This window comes from Triturus cristatus, chromosome 9 (genome assembly GCF_964204655.1).
Source record: "Triturus cristatus chromosome 9, aTriCri1.1, whole genome shotgun sequence".
Classification (NCBI taxonomy): Eukaryota; Metazoa; Chordata; class Amphibia; order Caudata; family Salamandridae; genus Triturus; species Triturus cristatus.
In genome coordinates, this window is record NC_140592.1 from 835259363 (window position 1) to 835281631 (window position 22269).

Sequence of the window (22269 nt, forward strand, 5' to 3'; positions counted from 1 at the left end):
GAGTCTGAAACACACTTCTACAGCTCAGAATCTGACACGCTGTCCCACAGCTCGGAGTCTGACACACAGTCCCGCAGCTCGGAGTCTCACACACAGTTCCGCAGCTCGGAGTCTGACAGACTGTCCCACAGCTTCGGAGTATGACACAGTCCTTCAGCTCGGAGTCTCACACACAGTTCCGCAGCTCGGAGTCTGAAACACAGTTCCACAGCTGTGAATCTGACAACCAGCTCCACAGCTCGGAGTCTGATAAACAGGTCCACAGCTCAGCGCAACAGATAGATTTACAAACATTGGCAAAGCCTGATAGGTTCAACCCTTGCAGTCAAGCACTGGCAAAAGCAACAAAAGTGCCAACTGCAGAGCAAAACAATCAAGGAAGGATTGCCCTGGGTATTCAATGCATGGATGACATAAAATAAATATCTGATTACAGACTATAATTTTTAGCTGTAAAATAGGTCATCGTGCAGAGGATAAATCAAAACAGCCAATTAAAAGCCAGGGAGTACTAAATACTCCCGTAGGCCAATAAAAAAAGTGATTAACAATGTTCCTAACCAATGGCTGGACAGTATTGAGCCAACTAAGCCAATGACTGATGGAAGCTGGACCAAAGCCCCTTAGATTATGTACAGAACAGAATGCACGTGCCATGAATAGTGCAAGTGCCATTACACATCAAACTCAAAAAAGGAAAACCGTTACCACTACTCTACGTCACTGCATCCTACACTACTCTGCTCCACAGCACTCTATGCTACTCTACTCTTCTCCGCACCACTTTCCTCACCATGCCGGCTTTCACTTTCCATCCACTTCACTTTATCTCCTGTGCCTTCCCCAACAACACTTAATGCCATCGTAAAATAGCTGCAGGCTTGTCCAGCTCTCATCGCTGCACCCTGCTTTGTATTCTTTAAATATAGTGGCCGGTCTTGCTTTTGTTCTGTGCGTTGTGGCTCGCTTTGAAACATACTTTATCTTTCAGCAGTGCGTTCATGAAACAGGCACCACGCTTTATTTTAATTATTACAACGTGGCATGCCAAGGAGTATCTTTAAACAAAGTGGCCGTGCTTTTCTTTTGTTGTGCACGGCGCACTTAAGTTCATACTTTCACTTTCAGCGTGAAGCTCATAAACGTGCGCCATGCTTTAGTTGGTTTCGCCTGGTTTAGAACATTCCTTTTGGATCACTGCTTTTGCCCTTAGCAGTTAAAGAAATGATGATGCTAATTAGAAGTACTGCTTACAAAAAGTGCTTGAAGAATGTGCGCTACACAAATGTAAAGTGCACCATTTTGAGGGTGGGGGTCGGGGCGGCGTTGCTTGTGTTATTTCAAAATCTCATACATTTTCAGCCAAGAAGCCTGTTAGCAATGGGCGACGGGTCCCGGGCTGACACACAGCCGCATTATATACCCCCTCATTCTGACCTGTATTTAGAAAGCCCGGGGTGCAAAAGGCAGGCGCCTTTAATTTCATGGCCAGTACAATATTCCTCTGTCCTGACCCCGGACCGAGGGGGCAGCTGTGGGGGTATTACTGGAATGAAGAGCCGGTTGCAGACTTTCGCAAATTCTCCTCTGTGGCTTTTACCCGTGGGCCGGCTGGAGCGCTGATCGGAGGTTGAGAAGTTTCATGCAACGAAAGGGGAAGTGCCCCGAAACGGAGAGGACAGGGTGAGGAGAGGTGAGGAGACCAGAGCAGCAGCCGGACGCAGGGGGAGCGGATGAGCACACCACCGCCTTTCTCCGAGGCAGAGCAGAAATGCCTCGGAGAAACGCAGCGTCCTTTTCGGAATCGGGGGCGTGTTTGTCTTTTCTCTCCTCCAGCCATTGGCTGGAGGAGAGAATGAGACTTCTTGCAAAAAACACGCCCCCCCGATCCGAAAAGGACGGGGCGTAATCGGAGTGACTGACCTCTTCTCCAATGGCTGGCCAGCATTCAAGAGGCCAGCCAATGGAGAACAGGGGAGAAGAGGGGCGGTTTCAAGCCCCTCTTCTCAAAGTCATTAAATCTCCGACTTCCGGTTCTGCCTTTCGGCAGACCGGACGTCCTCGACCTAAAAAAGAGAAGATCAAACCTTCCAAATCCTTCAAAGACCTCTCTATAGACAACCTAATGTGTGAACTCTTCACTCACCCTATCAACTCCACGTCGGATGCCAACATCCTTCTAAACAATGTCAACACTTTTTGGGAAAACTATTGTGAAACTTTACAGACCAATTAACACACACAAATGCACACCAAAGTCTTCAGCACTCTGCTACTTTAAAGATCTTGCTGAAAATCAATGATCCATCCACAGACTGGAAAAAAAACGGAAGAAAAACAGAACTTCTGATAACCTCATGAAACTGAAGATTTCTGTGCAACACACACACATAGGTTCCCGCATCAGCCAAAGAAGGTATTATACCAACAGCATCAAAGAAGCCTTACACAGAAGCAGACACTTTTCACAGCAATGAAGCACTGCATCAACCATCTGCCAGACCCACCTATTCCTCATCCACAGATGGCCTACATGTCCAATATGTTAATGTATTCATGTATGAAGGGTACTGGTGTAAGGGGATAACTTCAAAACATGCTCACAGCTGCAATATTGCAAGATCTGTTCCTTAGTTCCATCCTTTTGTAATTGCATTTTATTTTGCACCTTGGTTAATATATGCAGAGCAGTTACATATACACCATCTTCCCACAGATGCCCCCGGAAGGATATTGCTGCTCTCACAACAAAACTCTTTTAATGATTGTGTGTTCTGGAGGGTTGATGCTGCACCTCATTAATAATATCACCACAGCAAACTGGGGATGGGTAATCTTCATGTTGAGTATTCAATTCATCACCTTAAGCATAACAAGCCACGATCAAATAAACCTCTGTAACGAACATCAAATTGCTGTTCCCTTAATTCTGCCTTTTTTCTAAAAGATTTTAAAGCCTGCCTAAAAACCCTTCGTTTAAATGTATTATTTAAATAACGATGGACTTCTTGAGCAACATAGAGACAAAATAGGTATATAGCCATTTTAAATATCTTTAGCCACATTCATCACACCACGTAGACGTATGTTTTCACATTACATTAGGATTACAGATGCTCCCATGCACTACTGAAGGGTGACCCTGAGGCAACTACTTAATTTGTCATTTTTGGTGTTTTGATCGGACTGAAGAAGTCGCCCCACCAAATCCCTGATGTCTTTTTTCTGCAGGCTAAAGATGCCCTTTGTCTTATTTCCCTGAAGACAGGTGTGTTACTGATAACTAACTGAAGATATATATCTGTTAAAATTTTCTGCCTCAAAAAAATAAAAATTAAGTCTGTGGCTAGGCACTGGTATAATTGCTGGCTGCTTTGTCTATATTTAGGGGATAAAGGCTTGGGCACAGATTCCTTGTGACCAGGGCATGAAGATATCCAAGCCTGACAGCACTGTGTGGCGGTGCTAATATGATGTAAGAATTTTTTTTTACCAAACATAACGTAATGCAAACTGGCAACTATAGACTTGGCAGAAGACCTGAACATGGCTTCTAACACAGCCTACACCACCGTCTCTCTCCACTCGTGTAGTTAAAAGCCAGCGGCTGAGTCTTTTCAATTTTGGGCTTCTACAGAAAAGCCTTTTCCATCAAACCTGCCATTGCACATCACATAGGCATTTAAAGGCCCAGAGCTCACACACTGATTCCAGGTGTGCAATGCAGAACTACTCCCCACTTCAAATGTACAAATTTACCTGCCCATCTGTTGCCCAGGATTGAGTACAACCGGCCATTCTCAGGTCACGGAATGCTGGTGGCTCCATCCAATGCACGGACTACTTTGAAACAACTAACATTTTAATACATCTTTTGTCTGCAAAGGTCTCTCCCACAATGGTCTGTCGTTTTGACAAAATGTGCCTCGTTTACTTTCCCAAAGTGGACCCTTTTGAATAATCACACGTAAGGGCTTTGAAGCCGTGGCCTGAAGCGCTTCCTCTTCTTTCCTTTCAAATGTTCAAAGCGGTCTCAGGTTCAGGTGGGCAAAAAGGTATTTCACTTTTCACTCAAATGACAGGTCAAATATGACTAGTGGCCATTTTAATGAGTTCTATCACTCAGGATGCTTAATCACTGCAATGGCCAGGCCCACTGTCCAAGGATTGGAGAAGATGGCGAGGAGCCAGATATCGCTTTGACACAACTACATGAAAGAAGATCATCTAGTTGGTCTGTCGAAAAACAGATTATGGCTCCTCAGAAGTCAAACACATTGCACACACCCTTTGAAACTTACAGCATCTCAAAATGTTAAGTTCAGCTTCATTTTCACATTGATTTCCCACACAGCAGATTTGTGGTTGACTTTGGTGGTAGTTTATTTAAATGAACAGGATGTTCCTTGCAGGACCGCTTAATTAATGCATCTGGGGCCGTATTACGCATTTTACTGTTGACCTTTTCAAGGGTGCGCTGGGCGCTAACAATGAAAATGCACCCTACTACGATGAATACGCGGCCCCCAGGGCAGTCGAGAACTCATGCTGGCCTGGGGACAGCGTAGCAGCGCATTCATGTGCAAACACGGAGCGGCAGCTTGCAGCAGCTCAGTTGCAGCCGCTCCGTTTTTTCACAGTGCAGGCGGCAAGCTGAAGAGGATTAGAGATCCCCTTGCAGGCGGGTGCAGTCAGTGACTGCACCCCCCTGCAAGAAGATGTCAGGGTCCATAGGACCCCCCTTTACCCTTCCGGCAAGCTGAAGAGGATTAGAGATCCCCTTGCAGGTGGGTGCAGTCATTGACTACACCCCCCTGCAAGGAGATGTCAGGGTCCATAGGACCCCCCTTTACCCTTCCGGCAAGCTGAAGAGGATTAGAGATCCCCTTGCAGGCGGGTGCAGTCAGTGACTGCACCCCCCTGCAAGAAGATGTCGGGGTCCATAGGACCCCCCTTTACCCCTCCAGCAAGCTGAAGAGGATTAGAGATCCCCTTGCAGGCGGGTGCAGTCAGTGACTGCACCCCCCTGCAAGGAGATGTCAGGGTCCATAGGACCCCCCTTTACCCTTCCGGCAAGCTGAAGAGGATTAGAGATCCCCTTTGCAGGTGGGTGCAGTCATTGACTACACCCCCCTGCAAGGAGATGTCGGGGGTCCATAGGACCCCCCTTTACCCCTTCAGAGGGCTGCTCTCAGGGGGCGCACTCACAGCGAACCACCCAGAAGGAGGCGCACTATGAGTGCACCCCCTGAGAGCTTCTTTGCCTCTGCGCCCGCATCTGTAATATGGCTGGGGCGCTGTGGCAAAGGAATTCCCTCGTTTGACCTGTCTCTTCGACTGAACCTTCACACCCAGGTGGATCAACAGCCCTCTCCCTTCAGCGCCTTGAGACCCTCACGGGTGAGTAGCCACACTTTACAAACCCCTGATTGATTGATAAATAAATATATATGTTATATACCTATATGTGTGTGTGTGTGTATGCCTTACACAAAGATATAACAATCTAGATTGTGTATATGTGTGTATGCATGTATTTATACATACGTATATATTTAGATGTATGTGTAAGTCTGCATACATGTATATATATTTATTTTACTTTTATAAAAAAAATAACAAAAAATAAAACATTTGAATCCCAAAAAACTTTTTACTTCTGCCTTTCCGTCCACTTTCTGGCTCATCCCTGACTTTCCAGCTTACAATGGACTACCAGGCATGCTTTCCAAACTCTTCTCTCTTTTTAGCTATGTCAATCAACTAACAGGCGGAAATATACACTACTGGTTACAACTTATCTCACCTTACCTTTAATAATCCGCTTCAATTTATCTATGCCTATTCAAAGTTCTATAGCAAATGCATTACATCTCTAAAGCACAACCTTGACAAACTTAACTAATCCTGCCAGGAAAAGAAAGCCCATATTACTAATCTACTTCTCATTTACCCCTAACCTGGAGTTGCGGAGTTGTGTGCTAGAGACCACAAAGCACTTCAACACCTCGTCTGGGTACTAAGTGCTATATAAATCCAATTTACAATTACAATAACAATCTATTCCAAGGTGTCATTTTGAAGAAGACCAGAGAGAGCTAGAGAGATGACACATTTTTCAGAACAAAGAGGGTGAGAATCCGAGTGAAGCTGCCAAGGCAAGTCAGTGGCCTTGTGTGCCATGTATCCAGTGGCGTAGCAAGGGTGGGAGGGGAAGGGGGGAGTCCTCTCTTCGAAGCGACTGCCACAGGAGGCAACGCAGAAACCGCAACAGGTGGCACAAGGGCTAGTTACGCCACTGCATGTATCTAGGTATGGTGGCTCAGTAGAATAATCAGGGCTGTAAGTGGGCCGGGTCTCACTGGGTCTGAGCACCGGCAGTTTTTTAAGGGGGCCTCGACACGGGGCTCTATCGGGCTCTGTTTTGTGCCCTGGCACAGGCGGTCCGTTTTTCTTTTCCGGACTGCAGTGATAGTAGGCACATCGATGTCGCGTGGTGAGCGTTGTAGAGGAAGGGAAATCTTTAGAGAGAGTCAGTTTCTCTCTGGATTTCCTTTCTCTTTTTGAGTCTCAGGAGCAGCAACATCGTCGTGGTGTTACCAGGGCTTTAAGTGGAAGTTTTTTCAATATTATATACAAGCCATAGTTGCTGCTTATTTATCATAGGCAACTAGCAACCACTGACAAAGCCAATAGTCCTGACTTGTAGGTATGATGTGACTTGTTGTATCATATATCTGGACGCAATGACAGGAACAGCAAAATACAAGTCGAGCAGCACACTGTGCTAAACACAGATTTTTAGCTTCCTTGTTTTTAAGCCATACCCTTAACTACATTGACCACGCCCCTTTAAGAACCCCCCTAGTTTTTTCATCCCACTTAAAGCCCTAGGAATAATCCATCAACTACAGGAATAAGTGTTTGACCTCACGTTCCCAAGTTCAAATCCCGGCGCATGCCTTCAGCCTTTCAAGGTTTTGATGTTGACAAAATGAGATGGGTAACAATAAACGCCCATTATTCAGTACGAAAATGCACGCGGGGTGACTGTGCACTTGGGTAACAATAAACAACTTCCCATTCACCAAGGTGCCCCATAGGGCTATCGTGTGCGCCCCAAATTCATGTTATATAACTATGTATGACTTATCCACAGGAGGCAAATTTAAATGTAATAAATATGAATGTAGCACATTTAAATAATTAGTGGTTAGCCTGAATGTTTTGCACAGATCTGGCAATCTCGGACCTACACTAGATAACTTTCATCTTTAAATAGTCTACAAGTACATTATATTAGCTTGTGCATTTCTGTCTGTGTGTTGAAGGATCACCGGATGGGCTTTTTATGTACACCGCTAAATATAAGATCAAAACTGCGAAATCCATTTTGCGACAGAGTCCTTGAAGGGCAGCATAAACAGAAAGTCTACTCATGGATTTAATAACAATTGACAGATCTATAACCCTTATGATGTTGGTTTACTGTGGATAGTTATTGCACATCACTCATAAGCGATCTGCCGCTGCTAGCTTGCGGCAAATCGAAATGCAAAGTGGATCAGGCGAGCGCGCAGTGTTCGGGTCTCAGGAGAGGATCCAAAGGAGCTCTCGAGTGTTCTTGCGCCTTACAAAGCGGCCTTGGCTGCGACTAGAATGATTCACGCTCCCCGGGTGACACTAGCAAAACTATTTCATTTTCCAATGTGACCAGGAACATTAGAGAAAATGTGTATTTTATGGGCTGCCCCGTCATATTTCAAGGAAACTTCCCTCTGTCACAAAGCGGCGTCCCCTGCTGCAGCACCATACATCTTGCGGGAGCGTTGTTTATGGGTCATATTGCAATGCAAATGGGTAATGAAAAAATACAGATTTTGTTTGCGTGGGATTTATGGGTCGTATTTACAAAGGATCAGGTGAGTCGTTAGCAAAGACGAAGTAATAAAGATGACAACATTAAGTACCTCTTTGGTATCGGGCATTGAACTAGCTAACGCTGGAATAACTCTGCCCTCTATATTGTCAGATAAAGTCTTCGCTAAAAATGAAATGGTCAGTAGCGGTCCGTGGAGGGAGTTCGGTGGGGCAGTGAGGCGGGGCGGGGAAATGTAAACACCGGAATATGGATGAACGGAGGTAAGTACACATTTAAATAAATAAAACGAATTTCGTTGCGCGCGCTGCATCGCATTTTGCGATGCAGCACGCGCAAAGGAATTCATTTTATTTATTTAAATGTGTACTTACCTCTGTTCATCCATATTCCGGTGTTTACATTCCCCCACCCCGCCTCTCTGCCCCACCTAACTCCCTCCACGGACCGCTACTGGAAATGGTTATTTACCTGTAGGGCTAGTTTTGCAGCTTGAAGAATTTTCTTGATTCACGTAGTACTGGGGTGTTGGCAGCTATGCCAAAGAAAAATCCAATGAGCAGTATGCATACGCCCTTCGCGTTTCTGGGAGAAGAGTCAATTTTACTCTAAATGTACCATCTCAATTGTTCTGTGTGAGGATTCTGTCATTACCGTACAAGGAAATTGACAGACTCTTTGCAAAAGACAAGCACTTAAGGACTCTCCTCTAAGTGTTGCCGCATTGAACCGAGTGGGTTGAATAGAGCCCAAGAAAAACATTTTACATAAAAGAGCTCCCTAACCTTCTAAAGTATTCAGGAGGAAAGCAAATTAGGAAGCTGCTCGGCAACCCAAGGGATGTCTCTTTTAATACTACAATATGGCAAATTAGCCTAAGAAGCGCATTCATGTCAGAAATCGAAGGTAATCTGACTTCTTTTCAGTGGCAATATTAAATGGCTTTCAGACACCTTTCAAGCCATTATTCTGATATTAGACTTAATACACCCATTGAGTGCACAAAGAAAGAGAAAAAACACACAAAGAATCAGTTAAGCTCCCTGCGCATTGGTTGGATGGCTTTGAAGGAATATTTCATTAAACGTTCATGGGGTCCTTGATGCCTTGGACATCCAAGTGTGTAAGGTACACATCTTGCATTAGGGACATTTCTACAATTTTGGGAGGTCTGTTTTATTTCACATATTGCATCCCTTTTCTTGATACAGTAACTGTGAAGATATAGCTGTTTTCTTTAATATTGCTTACCGAGGTAAGCTTTGGTTCTTGGCTTCTGGGACCAGTCTGCAGGAAGTGCATAGGGGGCATGATGAGCGTTTGTGCCAGTATTTAATTTGTAAAAAAATAAAAAAAAGGGATGGGGCTAACATCAGGAGGCCACTGCAGCATGCACCACACATTGCCCAGCCATACTGCCAATGATAGTAACAACACAACTACTAACCATAAAACCCTACTAGTGTGACAAGTCGGGCTATTTCAGGTCCCCGAAGGTATAAGAAAGGCTTAGGCGGCAGGTAATAATTGTTTTTAATGTGTATTGAATGAATAATTACCTGTTGTTGTGGTCATCTCTAAATTAGCCACACAGTGCCACCTTGTGGCAGACTGTCACAAGCTCTAGTGTTGACAATTAAGTGTCGGTGCTGAGCACAGGAAAACACCAGCTCAAACTAAGCACTGGTTTGTGACCACTTTTCCCCCATTTTGACATTTCAGTACTTGTGAGGGGGTCACAGTCACTCGTGTGGCCTCAACTGTGACCACCAATTTGATGTCTAGAGAGCATTCCCTCATTTGCATGCAAGCATGCAAATCATCTGCCATAATGCGAAGAACAGCCAGACCAAACTGAACATCTGCTCAGCCACTATGATTTCAAGTGCATTTCTCACAGAAAACATACAGAGTATTCCGTGTGGCTACCATATAGATCTTGCTGAAAGGAACACAGCTCACAAAACCATGGATGTTATCTCACTTAGTTGAAATGTGAACATAGCCTCAAGTTGAGCAAACCTCTGTATGTTTTAGTAATAACAAGTACTAAGACGAATCCATTTGTGAGCCTGTTAGCAAATCCCATTTACAAACAGTAAAACCCTAACATAGCTCATTTTGTGAAATATGTATAGAATTGTGTCCCTGTAAATGCCATTATTTGCACACCTATGTTTTGAGTAGGTGTGCAAACAGCTTTGTGATTCAGGGCATGCATGTTTAAAGTGGGGGAATTTAGGGAATATCTTTGCCTGGCAATTTCTGTTCTTTAAGGTGATGGCTCAATTAGGAAATAAAGTCCTGAATCTGCACCCACAGGCATACAACCAGGGCGTTAAGTGGGGGGGGGGTCTCTCGAAGGGGAGTGGGCAATGTAATAAAGGGCGTGGCTTTAAAACACCTAAGTTAAAAACCTGTGCTTAGCATATTGTGCCACCCGACTTGTATTTTGCTGTTTCTGGCATTGCATCCAGATATATGATTCAACAAGTAATATCATACCTACAAGAAATCAGGACTATTGGCTTTGTCAATGGTTGTTAGTTGCATAAGATAAATAAGCAGCAACTATGGCTTGTATATAATATTGAAAAAGCTATTACCTAATGGCCTGATGACATCACGACAATGTTGCTGCTCCTGAGTTTCAAAAAGAGAAGGGAAATCCAGAGAGAAGATGACTCTCTTTAAAGGATTTCCCTTCCCATACAACGCTCACCTGGCATAACGTCATGCCGTAACTTCTCCACTAGTGGGAAGTGAGCAGTGTTAGCACGCACACATGGATGTGCCTGCTGTCACTGCAGTCCGGAAAAAAATGGACCGCCTGTGCCAGGGCACAAAACAGAGCTCGATAGAGACCCGTTTCGAGGCCCCCTATAGAAAACTGCCAGTGCTCAGTACCGGTGAGACCCGGCCCACTTAAAGCCCTGTGTACAACCTTGCATGGATGAAGATTTACTACTTCCCCAGAACTCCCGAATCCTTCCTGGAGTATCACTAGAAACTTCAGGTTTCTAGATCTAATCCTGGAAAACGTTTGTGAATCAGCATTGTTCAACTGTGCAGAGGCACTTCCGCACAATTGTATAAGGTGTACAATTGCACAGTGGGAAATGCCATCACATTTGTTGCAATAGCTTTAAGAAACACACACACTGCTTTTGCTGTGTACAAACCATTTCCCTTGGAGCTCCACCACTTTTGGGGGTTTTCCCTTCCCGTTTTCACTATGGAAGGAATTAGCTTGCCTTGAAGAAAATAAATCATAAACTAAAAATGACTTGGAAAAAGGATTGAGAATACCTTTAAGAGTTTGCGGCTGTTGTAGACGTTCAGAGTATCCACAAGCCACGCTTGTTCATGGGCTGTTTACAACTATGGTGAGCTAAGCTAAAAGTAGAATATATACCTCAACATTCCATGCGTTTACAATGCATGCGATTACAACGCAATCGTTACAACGACCGTGTTGTTTCATTGCAGTACCATTACTAAGCAAGTCGTTTCAACGACTTGCTGTAGGGGGCGCTGGATGTTGGAATAGTATAATTTACTATTCTAACTCCAGTGTGTGCAACAGTAGGGAAGGTGTTGGAATAGTAAATTATACTATTCCTTAGCTTAGAGAGCCCCCTACAGCAAGTCGTTGTAACGACTTGCGTTGTAATGGTACTGGGATGTAACAACGCTGTTACGCATGCGATGTAATGGCTGTTTCCCCTAAAAGTAGGTTCAGTGTGATTATTTTCACAACATTTGCTGATTGAGCTTTATGGAATGTATCCTGCAGTGTTGTCTCCAATTTACAAAAATAGAAACCTTCATATGTCAGAGAATGTGGCTGTCTATTGCAAATACTTTTTTTGACAAATTAAAGGCATTAAGGTAGTAAAATAGGACATTATTCGAAACAGCTTAGGTCTCCCATTGACTCTGTTCCAAAAGGAAAGCAATGAGTGGGCTAGAATTTAATTGTAGATGACTGAGCCGTGTTTTGACTTAAAGAGACACACCATAACTATCTTGTCAATGTCTTTAATGGGAAAGTCAAAAAAACGAAAATAATAATTTCAAGAGTCGTTCAGCATGGCAGCACAAAGTGAGAAAACAAACCTTGTTCTAAGGTGGATATGTAATGCAGTACTGTCTAGTGACACTCTGGAGAGCCAATGCTAATCTTAAATTTTGCGTGTGAACAGATTTTACTCAACCCTTGCATGGACGGGTTTTGTTTTGTGCAAGTTAGAGTAGTCTGAATGTGCAACCTGGAATGCATGGGAATGTTCTCCTCATATTTGTGCTAGTGCGTGACCCACCAACATTTCCACAGGGGCCAAAACATTTGTCAGGTTGTGAGCGCCGGCTGCAGGGTGGGGGTCCGGGAGGGGAGAGGGGAAGGGGACAGGGGGGTATGGCGTGCATAGCATTGTGTAAGCGAAGCATGTACTTCTAGTGGCTGAACTGCATAATGTGAAACCAGAAAACCTGTGATCAATCCCGGCTTCCCCATGTGACCAAACAGTGTGATTCTAGGCAATTGTTTTATTTCACCTTGCCGCCTTTTACTTTATTGTCAAATATAAGATGACCTCAAAATACAGAACTTCAGGATGTGTGCTTTACGAAACCTTCTCTTAGGTTTCATTTGATAAACTATAATGTGGCCATGTAGAATAGCAACCCAGGCCACCCGAGGGTGCACACAACAACTGACTGAGTTTACTATTAGCATTGCTGTCAGGGTGGGAGGAACCATGAATGTTTCTAAATTTCAGTTTGAAACATATCTCTTAAAAATGCTGCTCAATGCACTAAAATAACCTGATGTACTAAGGAGAAATGCTTATGCATGATAATTTAATACACAATTCTGAAGATATGTTACCATATTTTTACGTTTATTGCAAGAAGTCTTTTAAAATGAAGATGTTCCTAAAGTTAGGGGCTGCAAGACACTTTTTCTTCTTTCCCTTTACTTCAAATAAGTAGAAATAAATCTTTTTCCGTTTATTTTGCTTCTTTCTCGATATTAGTGCTGAGTCAAGCAAACAGCATCCCAGTGTTGCTGTTGGCCAGGGAGAAACATGTAAAGGTCAGGAGGGCCACAAGTGGCTCCAGGGCGATACTTTAAATATCTCTGTGCTAGTGTATCTACAGAAACAATTGAAACAAGCATTGCCAAAGTCAAGAGGCCTAACCTTGGATACACTGCCCCAATTTTATACTTATTATTTTGTGCAAAAACATGCAATATACAAATAGAATTTGAATACATATATACAAATAAAAGTGTGGCCCATTAGCCTAGGCATAGCAACTCTACCACTGAAGAGGAGTATTTTTCAAGCGGCTGTAAACGTGTGATCAGGAAAAATCCCATTGCTCACAATGTGGGGCAGCCAATGGGTGAAGTGAGCTGACCAACTGTCCCATGAAACAGCCTCCAGTGGGTAGAAGCAAAATGTGATTGACATTTGAACAGACCAGAGGGTGAAGAGGTCTGACTAAAAGACCCTCTATGTATGCATATATGTTTGACTTTTAGTATAACATTTTTGAAAAGCATGAGACTAGAAACACAGCTAAAGCCGTCTCTAGCCAAGACCTAAAAATGCACGGATATACCTTTTCATGAATTTCACAAATGTGGATCACTTGTGTGCATGGTCTTGCCATTGCCACTGCATCCCTCAATCACAAGGAGATGTGCTAGCTTTGTAAACACTCACAATTTTAATACACTTGCACCTGCATAACCTGAAACAAGTCAATGAATACAGAATTTAGGCATCCATCTTGATCCCTGTGCGCCCTGCCACATTGCATAGTTTAGGTCGGGATCCACGACAGGTTCAGATCCATGCCTGATTTTCAGGATAACAGCTTTTTAACTAAACAGGTTCCATTTAAATTATTGATATGTAAATGTATCTTTTTCCAAGTCAAGAAAGCTTTATTCGACTATGCAAGTCATAAAAGCATAACAATTAATAAAAATAGAACAATGATTGCAAAAATGTAAGATCTGAATTAAACAATTGTGCAAATAAGCAATCCGGACCATCATTATATTACACATAAGATAATAAAAACAGGATTAAAAAAAGACACATTGTTAAAATAAGACCCATAAAACAATCATTAGCCCATCGGCAGGGGTAGAAGAGCCCGCAGGGCCACATGAGCTCAATCCTGCACACTAATGGAACATGTCGTCCTGCACTTTATCCTTCGTTGACTTGTTTAGAACGTATAATCCACATCCACCTCAAACATTTTGCCACCGGAATTCCATACCTGGGAGATGGATCTGTGCAAAGGATAAGCAGGGCTACAACATGTGATGTTGTCACCAGGTTCTTACATAGATGAACCAAACAAACCTTCTGTGGCCTAACGTACGCAGGGCAAACAAAAAACACATGTGCAAATGATTCTACCTGTGTAGTGCATAAGTGACATCTGTTATCCCTAATAACGGCCCATTTAGATGTAAAACACTTCAATGGGAGGGATCCAGATCTAAACTGAAAATAAAGCTTGTGATCCAGAGGCTTCTCGATAATATCCCAATACGGCTCAAGGCCAGGACATGGCTTAGACTGAAGAAAAAGCCCTGAAAGAGAAGTTGTATCATGGCGCCTAAACTCCTCATGCAGCACTGTTTCCCAATAAACTTCTTTATGACAATTTTTTGTTGGGAACGTTTCAGTGGAGGGTGAATCCCACAGGTGTTTCAGTCCCATTTTATTTAGCAAACTTCTCAGTTCGCGCAGCCAACTAATTTTATGGAAACGGTCCGTGTTTACGATATCCCTTAGGCCCTGTGTGAACAAGGCCAATTCCTTTGTGCACCAGATTCTATTCCAGAATAGTACTGGGTGTAGTCTGGCCAGGTCCTTCAGGGCTTTTCTTCCTAAATCGTTCCTAAAAGGGAGCATGGGTGAACTTTGTGGCATGCTAGTAATTGCGCGTAGAAAAGTGTTCTCCGCTATTGTAAGCTGGGCCAGGTTTCCAAAACCCCACAGCTCAGCCCCATAGAGAACTGAGCTCACCACTTTGGTGTTGTAAATTTGGAGCACCAGACTTAGGGGTTTTGTAAAAGAAGTTTTAAAATCTTTCCTAAGGGTTCCAGCTAGCTGCCCATGCTTTAGTGTCATGGCTTCAATGTGTGGCTGCTACCTCATATCCTTTTGCAGTTTAATGCCAAGATAAATAAAAGCATCAACCTGCTCCAGGGGTAGCCCGCCCATCATCATTCTCCCTTCAAACAATCTATGCTGATTAAATGCCATAAACTTGGCCTAATTGATTATAAGACCCCTCAGAAGACAAAACTCTTCAAAACGCTGGAGGGCACGCTGCAATTCTTCTGGCGCTTTCGAGATTATCAGCGTGTCGTCCGCGAACATTAAACTGGGGATTTTTTTACCAGCTATGAGAGGAGCATCAGTGTTAATAGCATCAAGAAAGTTTGCAACTCCATTTATAAAAAGGCAGAACAATGTGGGAGCCAGCACACACCCTTGGCGGACACCTTTTCGCACAGGAAAAGGATTGGTCTTGTTACCCTCTACCCCCCAGCGTATCTGCGCTAAATTATCTTCGTAAAGACGGACAATTAGGGAAAGTAAATCCAGTGGCATCCCCAGCTCCTTCAGGACCTCCCACAACTTATTTCTTGAGACCAGGTCAAAAGCAGATTTAAAGTCGACAAATGTATCTATTTTGGCTAATTTGTAACTCTGGCATGGATATGACCAGTCTGAACCTACATAGACCCTTCCCGCCCGACCAGTTTTATGGCAATTCTTGCATGCATCAATCATGTACAACCAAGGTGGTACGCTTGACTTCTTCAGCAAGCTTTTGTCTCATCAGCACTTGGTTCTAGAGACCACAGTATGTTCTTCTGGTCCTGTGACCAATGTGAATGAGCTAGGCCTGTGCCCTTGTCTCAATTTTCATTAGTAGGCTAGTTACACAGGAAATGTCTTCACACTGCTAAGGTTGCACCTGTGAATATGGGGCCTGTGAAATACTCACGTTCTGCATGGATCTACACGTTGCATAAAATATAGGATGCCATCATGACTTTCTGAGGGTCTTCTGCAAGCATCAATGGCTATCTGGTCAGTGGGTATTTAAACTGATGTTTGATCTTAAATATTTTAAGAAAGCCCAACAAAATATAGAGATGGAGTACCTTCCCAATGCCGGGGTTGTCCTTCGTTTTCGATACAGCTCTTAGAAGGCATGGCGGTGCTGGGGGAGGGCACACTTGGAGGATGCCACTGAAATTGGTGGCAAAGCCGGAGAATTCGTGAGAACGCGGCAGGGGAGGGTGGTATTTTTTCCGCTTCGAGGACAAGTTGAGCTTCTGCGCTGCCCTGTAACAAAACAGCATCAAGAAAGAACAAATGTTACCTGGAGCCCAAAGCAATTTAAGCCAACAAAGCGAATGAGCAATGTGACTGTCACATGGTTTTTAAATAGGCACATTTTTAATCCGAACAGATTTCCACAGAAAGCGCCATCAGGAGACAAATCGAGGCAAGAATAGACAGAAACAGATCTGGCAAGACATTCACTTCCTTTTCCCCCCAACAGAGCTTCAATTATAGTCTGTCGTCCCTCCAACAGCTTGACAGCTGAGTCAAAGACGGCTGAAACCTCTCTGATCCCATAAAATGCTGATATCATCCCCTTGTAACTAAAGGGACCAGATGGGCTCCGCTGGCGATAACATTTTATGAAAGTGATGTGCAGCACTCTAACAAGTTATCCAGTGCTCATAAATAACCTTGCAAAATACCATAAAGCTGCAGTGGAAGTCTCCCTTATTAGCTGCGCCTACACTTCTGGTGATCTGGAAGCACCGGAAGAACAACCGGTCTCGTGCCAGCCCTTTCAGTAGAAAGCCGATAGCTAATCGGGGAGGGAGCTGCAACGAGCTCCCACCGCTGCGCCTTTTAATATAACGCTGAAAAATGCATAAGAGGAGAAAATTAAAATTCATGCTTTAAAATATTTGATTTAAATGAAAAAAGAGGCTCATGGGCAGGCAGAGTGCGTTCTGCAGGGGTATGTCTCTTGGCAAGACATTGTCTAACCCAGACAGTCTCCGGAGGGCAAAAAGCACGTGTCATTTTATATTATGATAATGGCAAAAAAATGTGTTATTCGGGACTCAAGTAGGATTATGCCAGAATGACAAAAAAATGCATAAACATAATTTCTATGTTATAATACGAATACGGTAGACAGGGGGCCTGATACAGCTAAGGGCCCTTTCGAAAGTCGTGTATTTACTCATATAAAACGTTTGTTAATGTTTGGAGCAAATATATAACTTTTATGAAGTCTCAATCAGAGGATATGCCACAGATTTCCAGGAGAACTCACATATGTATGTATACATGCAAAGGAAAAAGACAAGTGTACACGTCTGTGGGAGACGCTAAGGTACATTTGCTCTTTGAAATCTGTTTCTACCCCTTGGTCAAGCCCCTTCCCCTACATCACTGTCAACTGAGGCGGTGTTCTCACCAAATTCTCACCCTAAACACAGATTTGATACCGCCCTTGATAGGAGTTGGTTCCCTCAATGGAATCAAAAGGTTGGTGAATATTGACCAACTTACGAGTCTGTATGTGTTCACCAACTTATAGTGGACAAAACTCATAGCCGTAAGGGTATATTTGCCTACACAGAAATTTAACCATAGGTGCAGAATTTTAGTGCGAAAACAGATTTCCCAATAAAATGTTGGCTTTGTAAATGCCTGTATTTGCCTGTCTAGGTTTGGAACATGCCCATGCTGCACTGTACAACCTCACCTAATTTTCAGACTTGTCTGCTAGGAAAATGTTGAATATCTACTTGGAAAAGAAATTGTTCATGCTACTGTACCAGAATAATTCTCAATGGAGTCACACTGTTAAGCAGAATGTCAATATCAACAGAGAGGTAGGACGCGCGCGCGCATGCTTCTGAATGGGCAAATAGAAGCTGTTCTCCAGGGCCAGACTGGCTGTAGCGGGCATCGGGTATTTCCCCGGGAGGTTAGAAGGTTGGAGGCCGGTTTTGGTTCCCCGGGAGGTTAGAAGGTTGGAGGCCGGTTTTGCTGCAGTGAGGGCCAGTTTTGCTACTGGGGGCCAGTTTTGCAACAGTGCCGCAATATCGGCCCACAGTAACAAAAAAAGCTGTGCTTCACACTTACACGCCCCTCGCAACCCTGGGGTTGGTCTGATAAAATTCCACGGGCTGCTTTGGGTTCCCAGTCCGGCCCTGCTGTACTCTGACAAATGCATCTGTCTTGCAGGGTCGGATTGGTACAGCGGGTTCTTGAGCAATGCCCAAGGGGCCGGTATCCAAATACCAGCTGTGGGCTGCTTTCTTGAGCAGCCTGGGGGGGGGGGGGGATTTGGGCAGTGTCTCCGTTGTTCAGATGCTGCCAGCGGCCCAGTGGGTGCCTGAGTGGCATTCTGGAGGTAGATAGGCATCTATTACCGCCCAAAGGTGTCGCTCCCTTTCTGTTGCTGGGCCGGCCCATTGATATATGCATATTGAGTGGGGGCAGGGGGCCTCAGCTAAAGTGGCCTCACTTGTTTCCAGGTGTGTTTCACCAGTGGAAACTAATCCGTGCATTTCCCCCCCCCCCCCCTTTTTAATAAAATTGTGCCAAAGCAGGGTTTTGCGGAAAGGCAATATGCAAATGTGGGCCACTTTTTTTTTTTGCGTGCCCGGGCTGATTTTTAATCTCAATCCAACCCTCCTATCTTGGGTGGCCCTCCTTTCACAGAGCCTGTGTCAAATACATTCCAGAGGCAGTGAAGTGAAAGCAATGCTTCTTTGCTTAAGGCACTAAGAACTGCAATACAGTTGACACCTGTAGATTAGTAAGAAAAGTTGACGCACTTTACAAAGCTCAAGCAGCAGTCGGAGAGTTGACAACTAAGAATAGAACATCCAGACACTTACAAAGTCATGCTTTTGCACCTGGGAAGAAACCATGGGGTTAGAGCTTTGAGAATTACCTGTTTAAAAAAGAAAGGGCCTAAGGCGCATATTTTCCAGTGACCTTCATTATTCTAGAGACATCAACAACACCGTTGAGTGTGACAGGCTATTTCCAGGGCACATAGGAACAAAAATAAGATTGTGTTGTGCCATCAAAGATCAGTAGTATGACTTTACCTGAGGTATTATGGCTAGGGGGCCATATAGGGCCTGGCCGCCAGACAGCCCCGCCTTCAGGGTATCACCTCTACCCACACTGGTGAAATACGGTCTACAACATTTTAAGATCCCCTCCAATGCAGAAGACCTTTCTCCTCTGAGGCAGCTCTATCTGGCACTGCAGTAAAACCTCAAATGCAACATTTCTGTCCCTGTCCCAGTAATTCCATCATGTGTGTCTGACAAAGTGGAATTGTCATCACCAATGTAAGTGCTGTAAATGTGCCCCTAACGAGAGGGCTCATTTCCAGTACCCACATTAGAGGATACCGATGTGGTAGAAGTTTGCACCCTGCACATCAGGCCAGTGGCGTAGCATGGGTTGCTAGTGCCCGGGGCAAGGCAAGTAATGCATCCCCTAACCCGCGCTGGGTGCAAATTTTTAAAGGAAAAGAAATTCGGCAGCAAAAAACCTGCTGGTGAATTTTTTTCTCCTAAAATTGTACACCCCTAAGAATTTTGCGCCTGAGGCAACAGCCCCTGTGGCCCCACACATGCTACGTCACTGCATCAGGGACACTCAGGTGTAATTCTGTTAAGTTCCACAAGAGGCTCTGTTGTGAATGAGGTACTGCTGAAAGTGGTGTTTTTTGCCAGTGTCTGAACTGCTAGCCTCTTCCGAGCTCCCTGAATATGTCAGGGGAATCCAGAAGTGGATGGGCAGGACAGCCACCATTTTTAGTACTTTCAGCTGATTTACTATTAGTGCCTACCTCCAAATCATACCCAAAGTATGCAAGCTAGATCTCCGGAAAGAGGCAAAGACTGGGGCAGAGTAGTGGAAAGCTATCAACAGAATGCCAAGTCTGGACTAGAAATCATATGAGGTGGGATGCAAATTTAAGAGAGAATAAATGAAGGGGCTACAATAAATAAATATAATAGCATGTTTATTAAAAGCCTGTAGCAGGAGACATCCATGTACCAGTGCATGTGTGTCTCCCTAACACAGTTTTATGCTAAATACTTTTGTGGGAGAATCAGTAATAACATACAGAATATCTGTATAAGGCAGTGACAAATTCATGGCAAGTCTTCCAATTGCAAAGTAATGAGCACATTGAGCAAAACACAGATGAATACCCTTTGTTTGAGACCACATACCAGGTCAGGAACTAACTTCATCAGCACACCCAGGCCCACAAAATGGTGGAATGACATGAAGCTAAAACAGCACAAATATAACTTTCCTCTGATAAAAATGCAGTGAAAGGTTTGCCAAAAAGACTATAAGGTACTACACGCTCACTATTACTAGATGATGCAATATAATCTAAGCAAAAACCAAAGGAAATGATGGACGGAGTGTTGAACATTGCAAGCACTCACCCCCAGTCAACTGATCTGGGTTTAATCCACCACTGTTCTTTAGCCCACTCTGCCACCCCAGTTCAGACATGGCCATATGCAAATCAGTCTGACCCTGTGCCTCATGGGAACAGTCGAGCCCGAACTGCCAAGCCATGTCTTCCCTGGACCGGAAACAAGCTTCCTAGGACCGGTTTCTGGCATTTCAGCCGTCTTCAGCCAGGCTTGCTGGAATCCAGTGGCAAAGTGAGCAAGGGACTCACGTCTGAGCATACCCTGCCAACTTATGGCGAACAAAGCAAAAACCAAAGGAAATGATGGACGGAGTGTTGAACATTGCAAGCACTCACCCCCAGTCAACTGATCTGGGTTTAATCCACCACTGTTCTTTAGCCCACTCTGCCACCCCAGTTCAGACATGGCCATATGCAAATCAGTCTGACCCTGTGCCTCATGGGAACAGTCGAGCCCGAACTGCCAAGCCATGTCTTCCCTGGACCGGAAACAAGCTTCCTAGGACCGGTTTCTGGCATTTCAGCCGTCTTCAGCCAGGCTTGCTGGAATCCAGTGGCAAAGTGAGCAAGGGACTCACGTCTGAGCATACCCTGCCAACTTATGGCGAACAAAGCAAAAACCAAAGGAAATGATGGACGGAGTGTTGAACATTGCAAGCACTCACCCCCAGTCAACTGATCTGGGTTTAATCCACCACTGTTCTTTAGCCCACTCTGCCACCCCAGTTCAGACATGGCCATATGCAAATCAGTCTGACCCTGTGCCTCATGGGAACAGTCGAGCCCGAACTGCCAAGCCATGTCTTCCCTGGACCGGAAACAAGCTTCCTAGGACCGGTTTCTGGCATTTCAGCCGTCTTCAGCCAGGCTTGCTGGAATCCAGTGGCAAAGTGAGCAAGGGACTCACGTCTGAGCATACCCTGCCAACTTATGGCGAACAAAGCAAAAACCAAAGGAAATGATGGACGGAGTGTTGAACATTGCAAGCACTCACCCCCAGTCAACTGATCTGGGTTTAATCCACCACTGTTCTTTAGCCCACTCTGCCACCCCAGTTCAGACATGGCCATATGCAAATCAGTCTGACCCTGTGCCTCATGGGAACAGTCGAGCCCGAACTGCCAAGCCATGTCTTCCCTGGACCGGAAACAAGCTTCCTAGGACCGGTTTCTGGCATTTCAGCCGTCTTCAGCCAGGCTTGCTGGAATCCAGTGGCAAAGTGAGCAAGGGACTCACGTCTGAGCATACCCTGCCAACTTATGGCGAACAAAGCAAAAACCAAAGGAAATGATGGACGGAGTGTTGAACATTGCAAGCACTCACCCCCAGTCAACTGATCTGGGTTTAATCCACCACTGTTCTTTAGCCCACTCTGCCACCCCAGTTCAGACATGGCCATATGCAAATCAGTCTGACCCTGTGCCTCATGGGAACAGTCGAGCCCGAACTGCCAAGCCATGTCTTCCCTGGACCGGAAACAAGCTTCCTAGGACCGGTTTCTGGCATTTCAGCCGTCTTCAGCCAGGCTTGCTGGAATCCAGTGGCAAAGTGAGCAAGGGACTCACGTCTGAGCATACCCTGCCAACTTATGGCGAACAAAACAAAAACCAAAGGAAATGATGGACGGAGTGTTGAACATTGCAAGCACTCACCCCCAGTCAACTGATCTGGGTTTAATCCACCACTGTTCTTTAGCCCACTCTGCCACCCCAGTTCAGACATGGCCATATGCAAATCAGTCTGACCCTGTGCCTCATGGGAACAGTCGAGCCCGAACTGCCAAGCCATGTCTTCCCTGGACCGGAAACAAGCTTCCTAGG

The 22269-nt window shown here is 44.7% G+C and overlaps 1 protein-coding gene across 3 annotated transcripts in view; it reads right to left on the reverse strand.

Moving 5' to 3' along the window:
* The window catches only part of KIF26A (kinesin family member 26A), a 240573-nt gene that overhangs the window by 35356 nt on the left and 182948 nt on the right, over positions 1-22269 (reverse strand). For all 3 annotated transcript variants that reach the window (XM_085626269.1, XM_085626271.1, XM_085626270.1), the window contains exon 5: positions 16092-16275. In XM_085626269.1, the coding sequence (XP_085482395.1) occupies positions 16092-16275 (184 nt within the window). The remainder of the gene's footprint in view (positions 1-16091; positions 16276-22269) is intronic.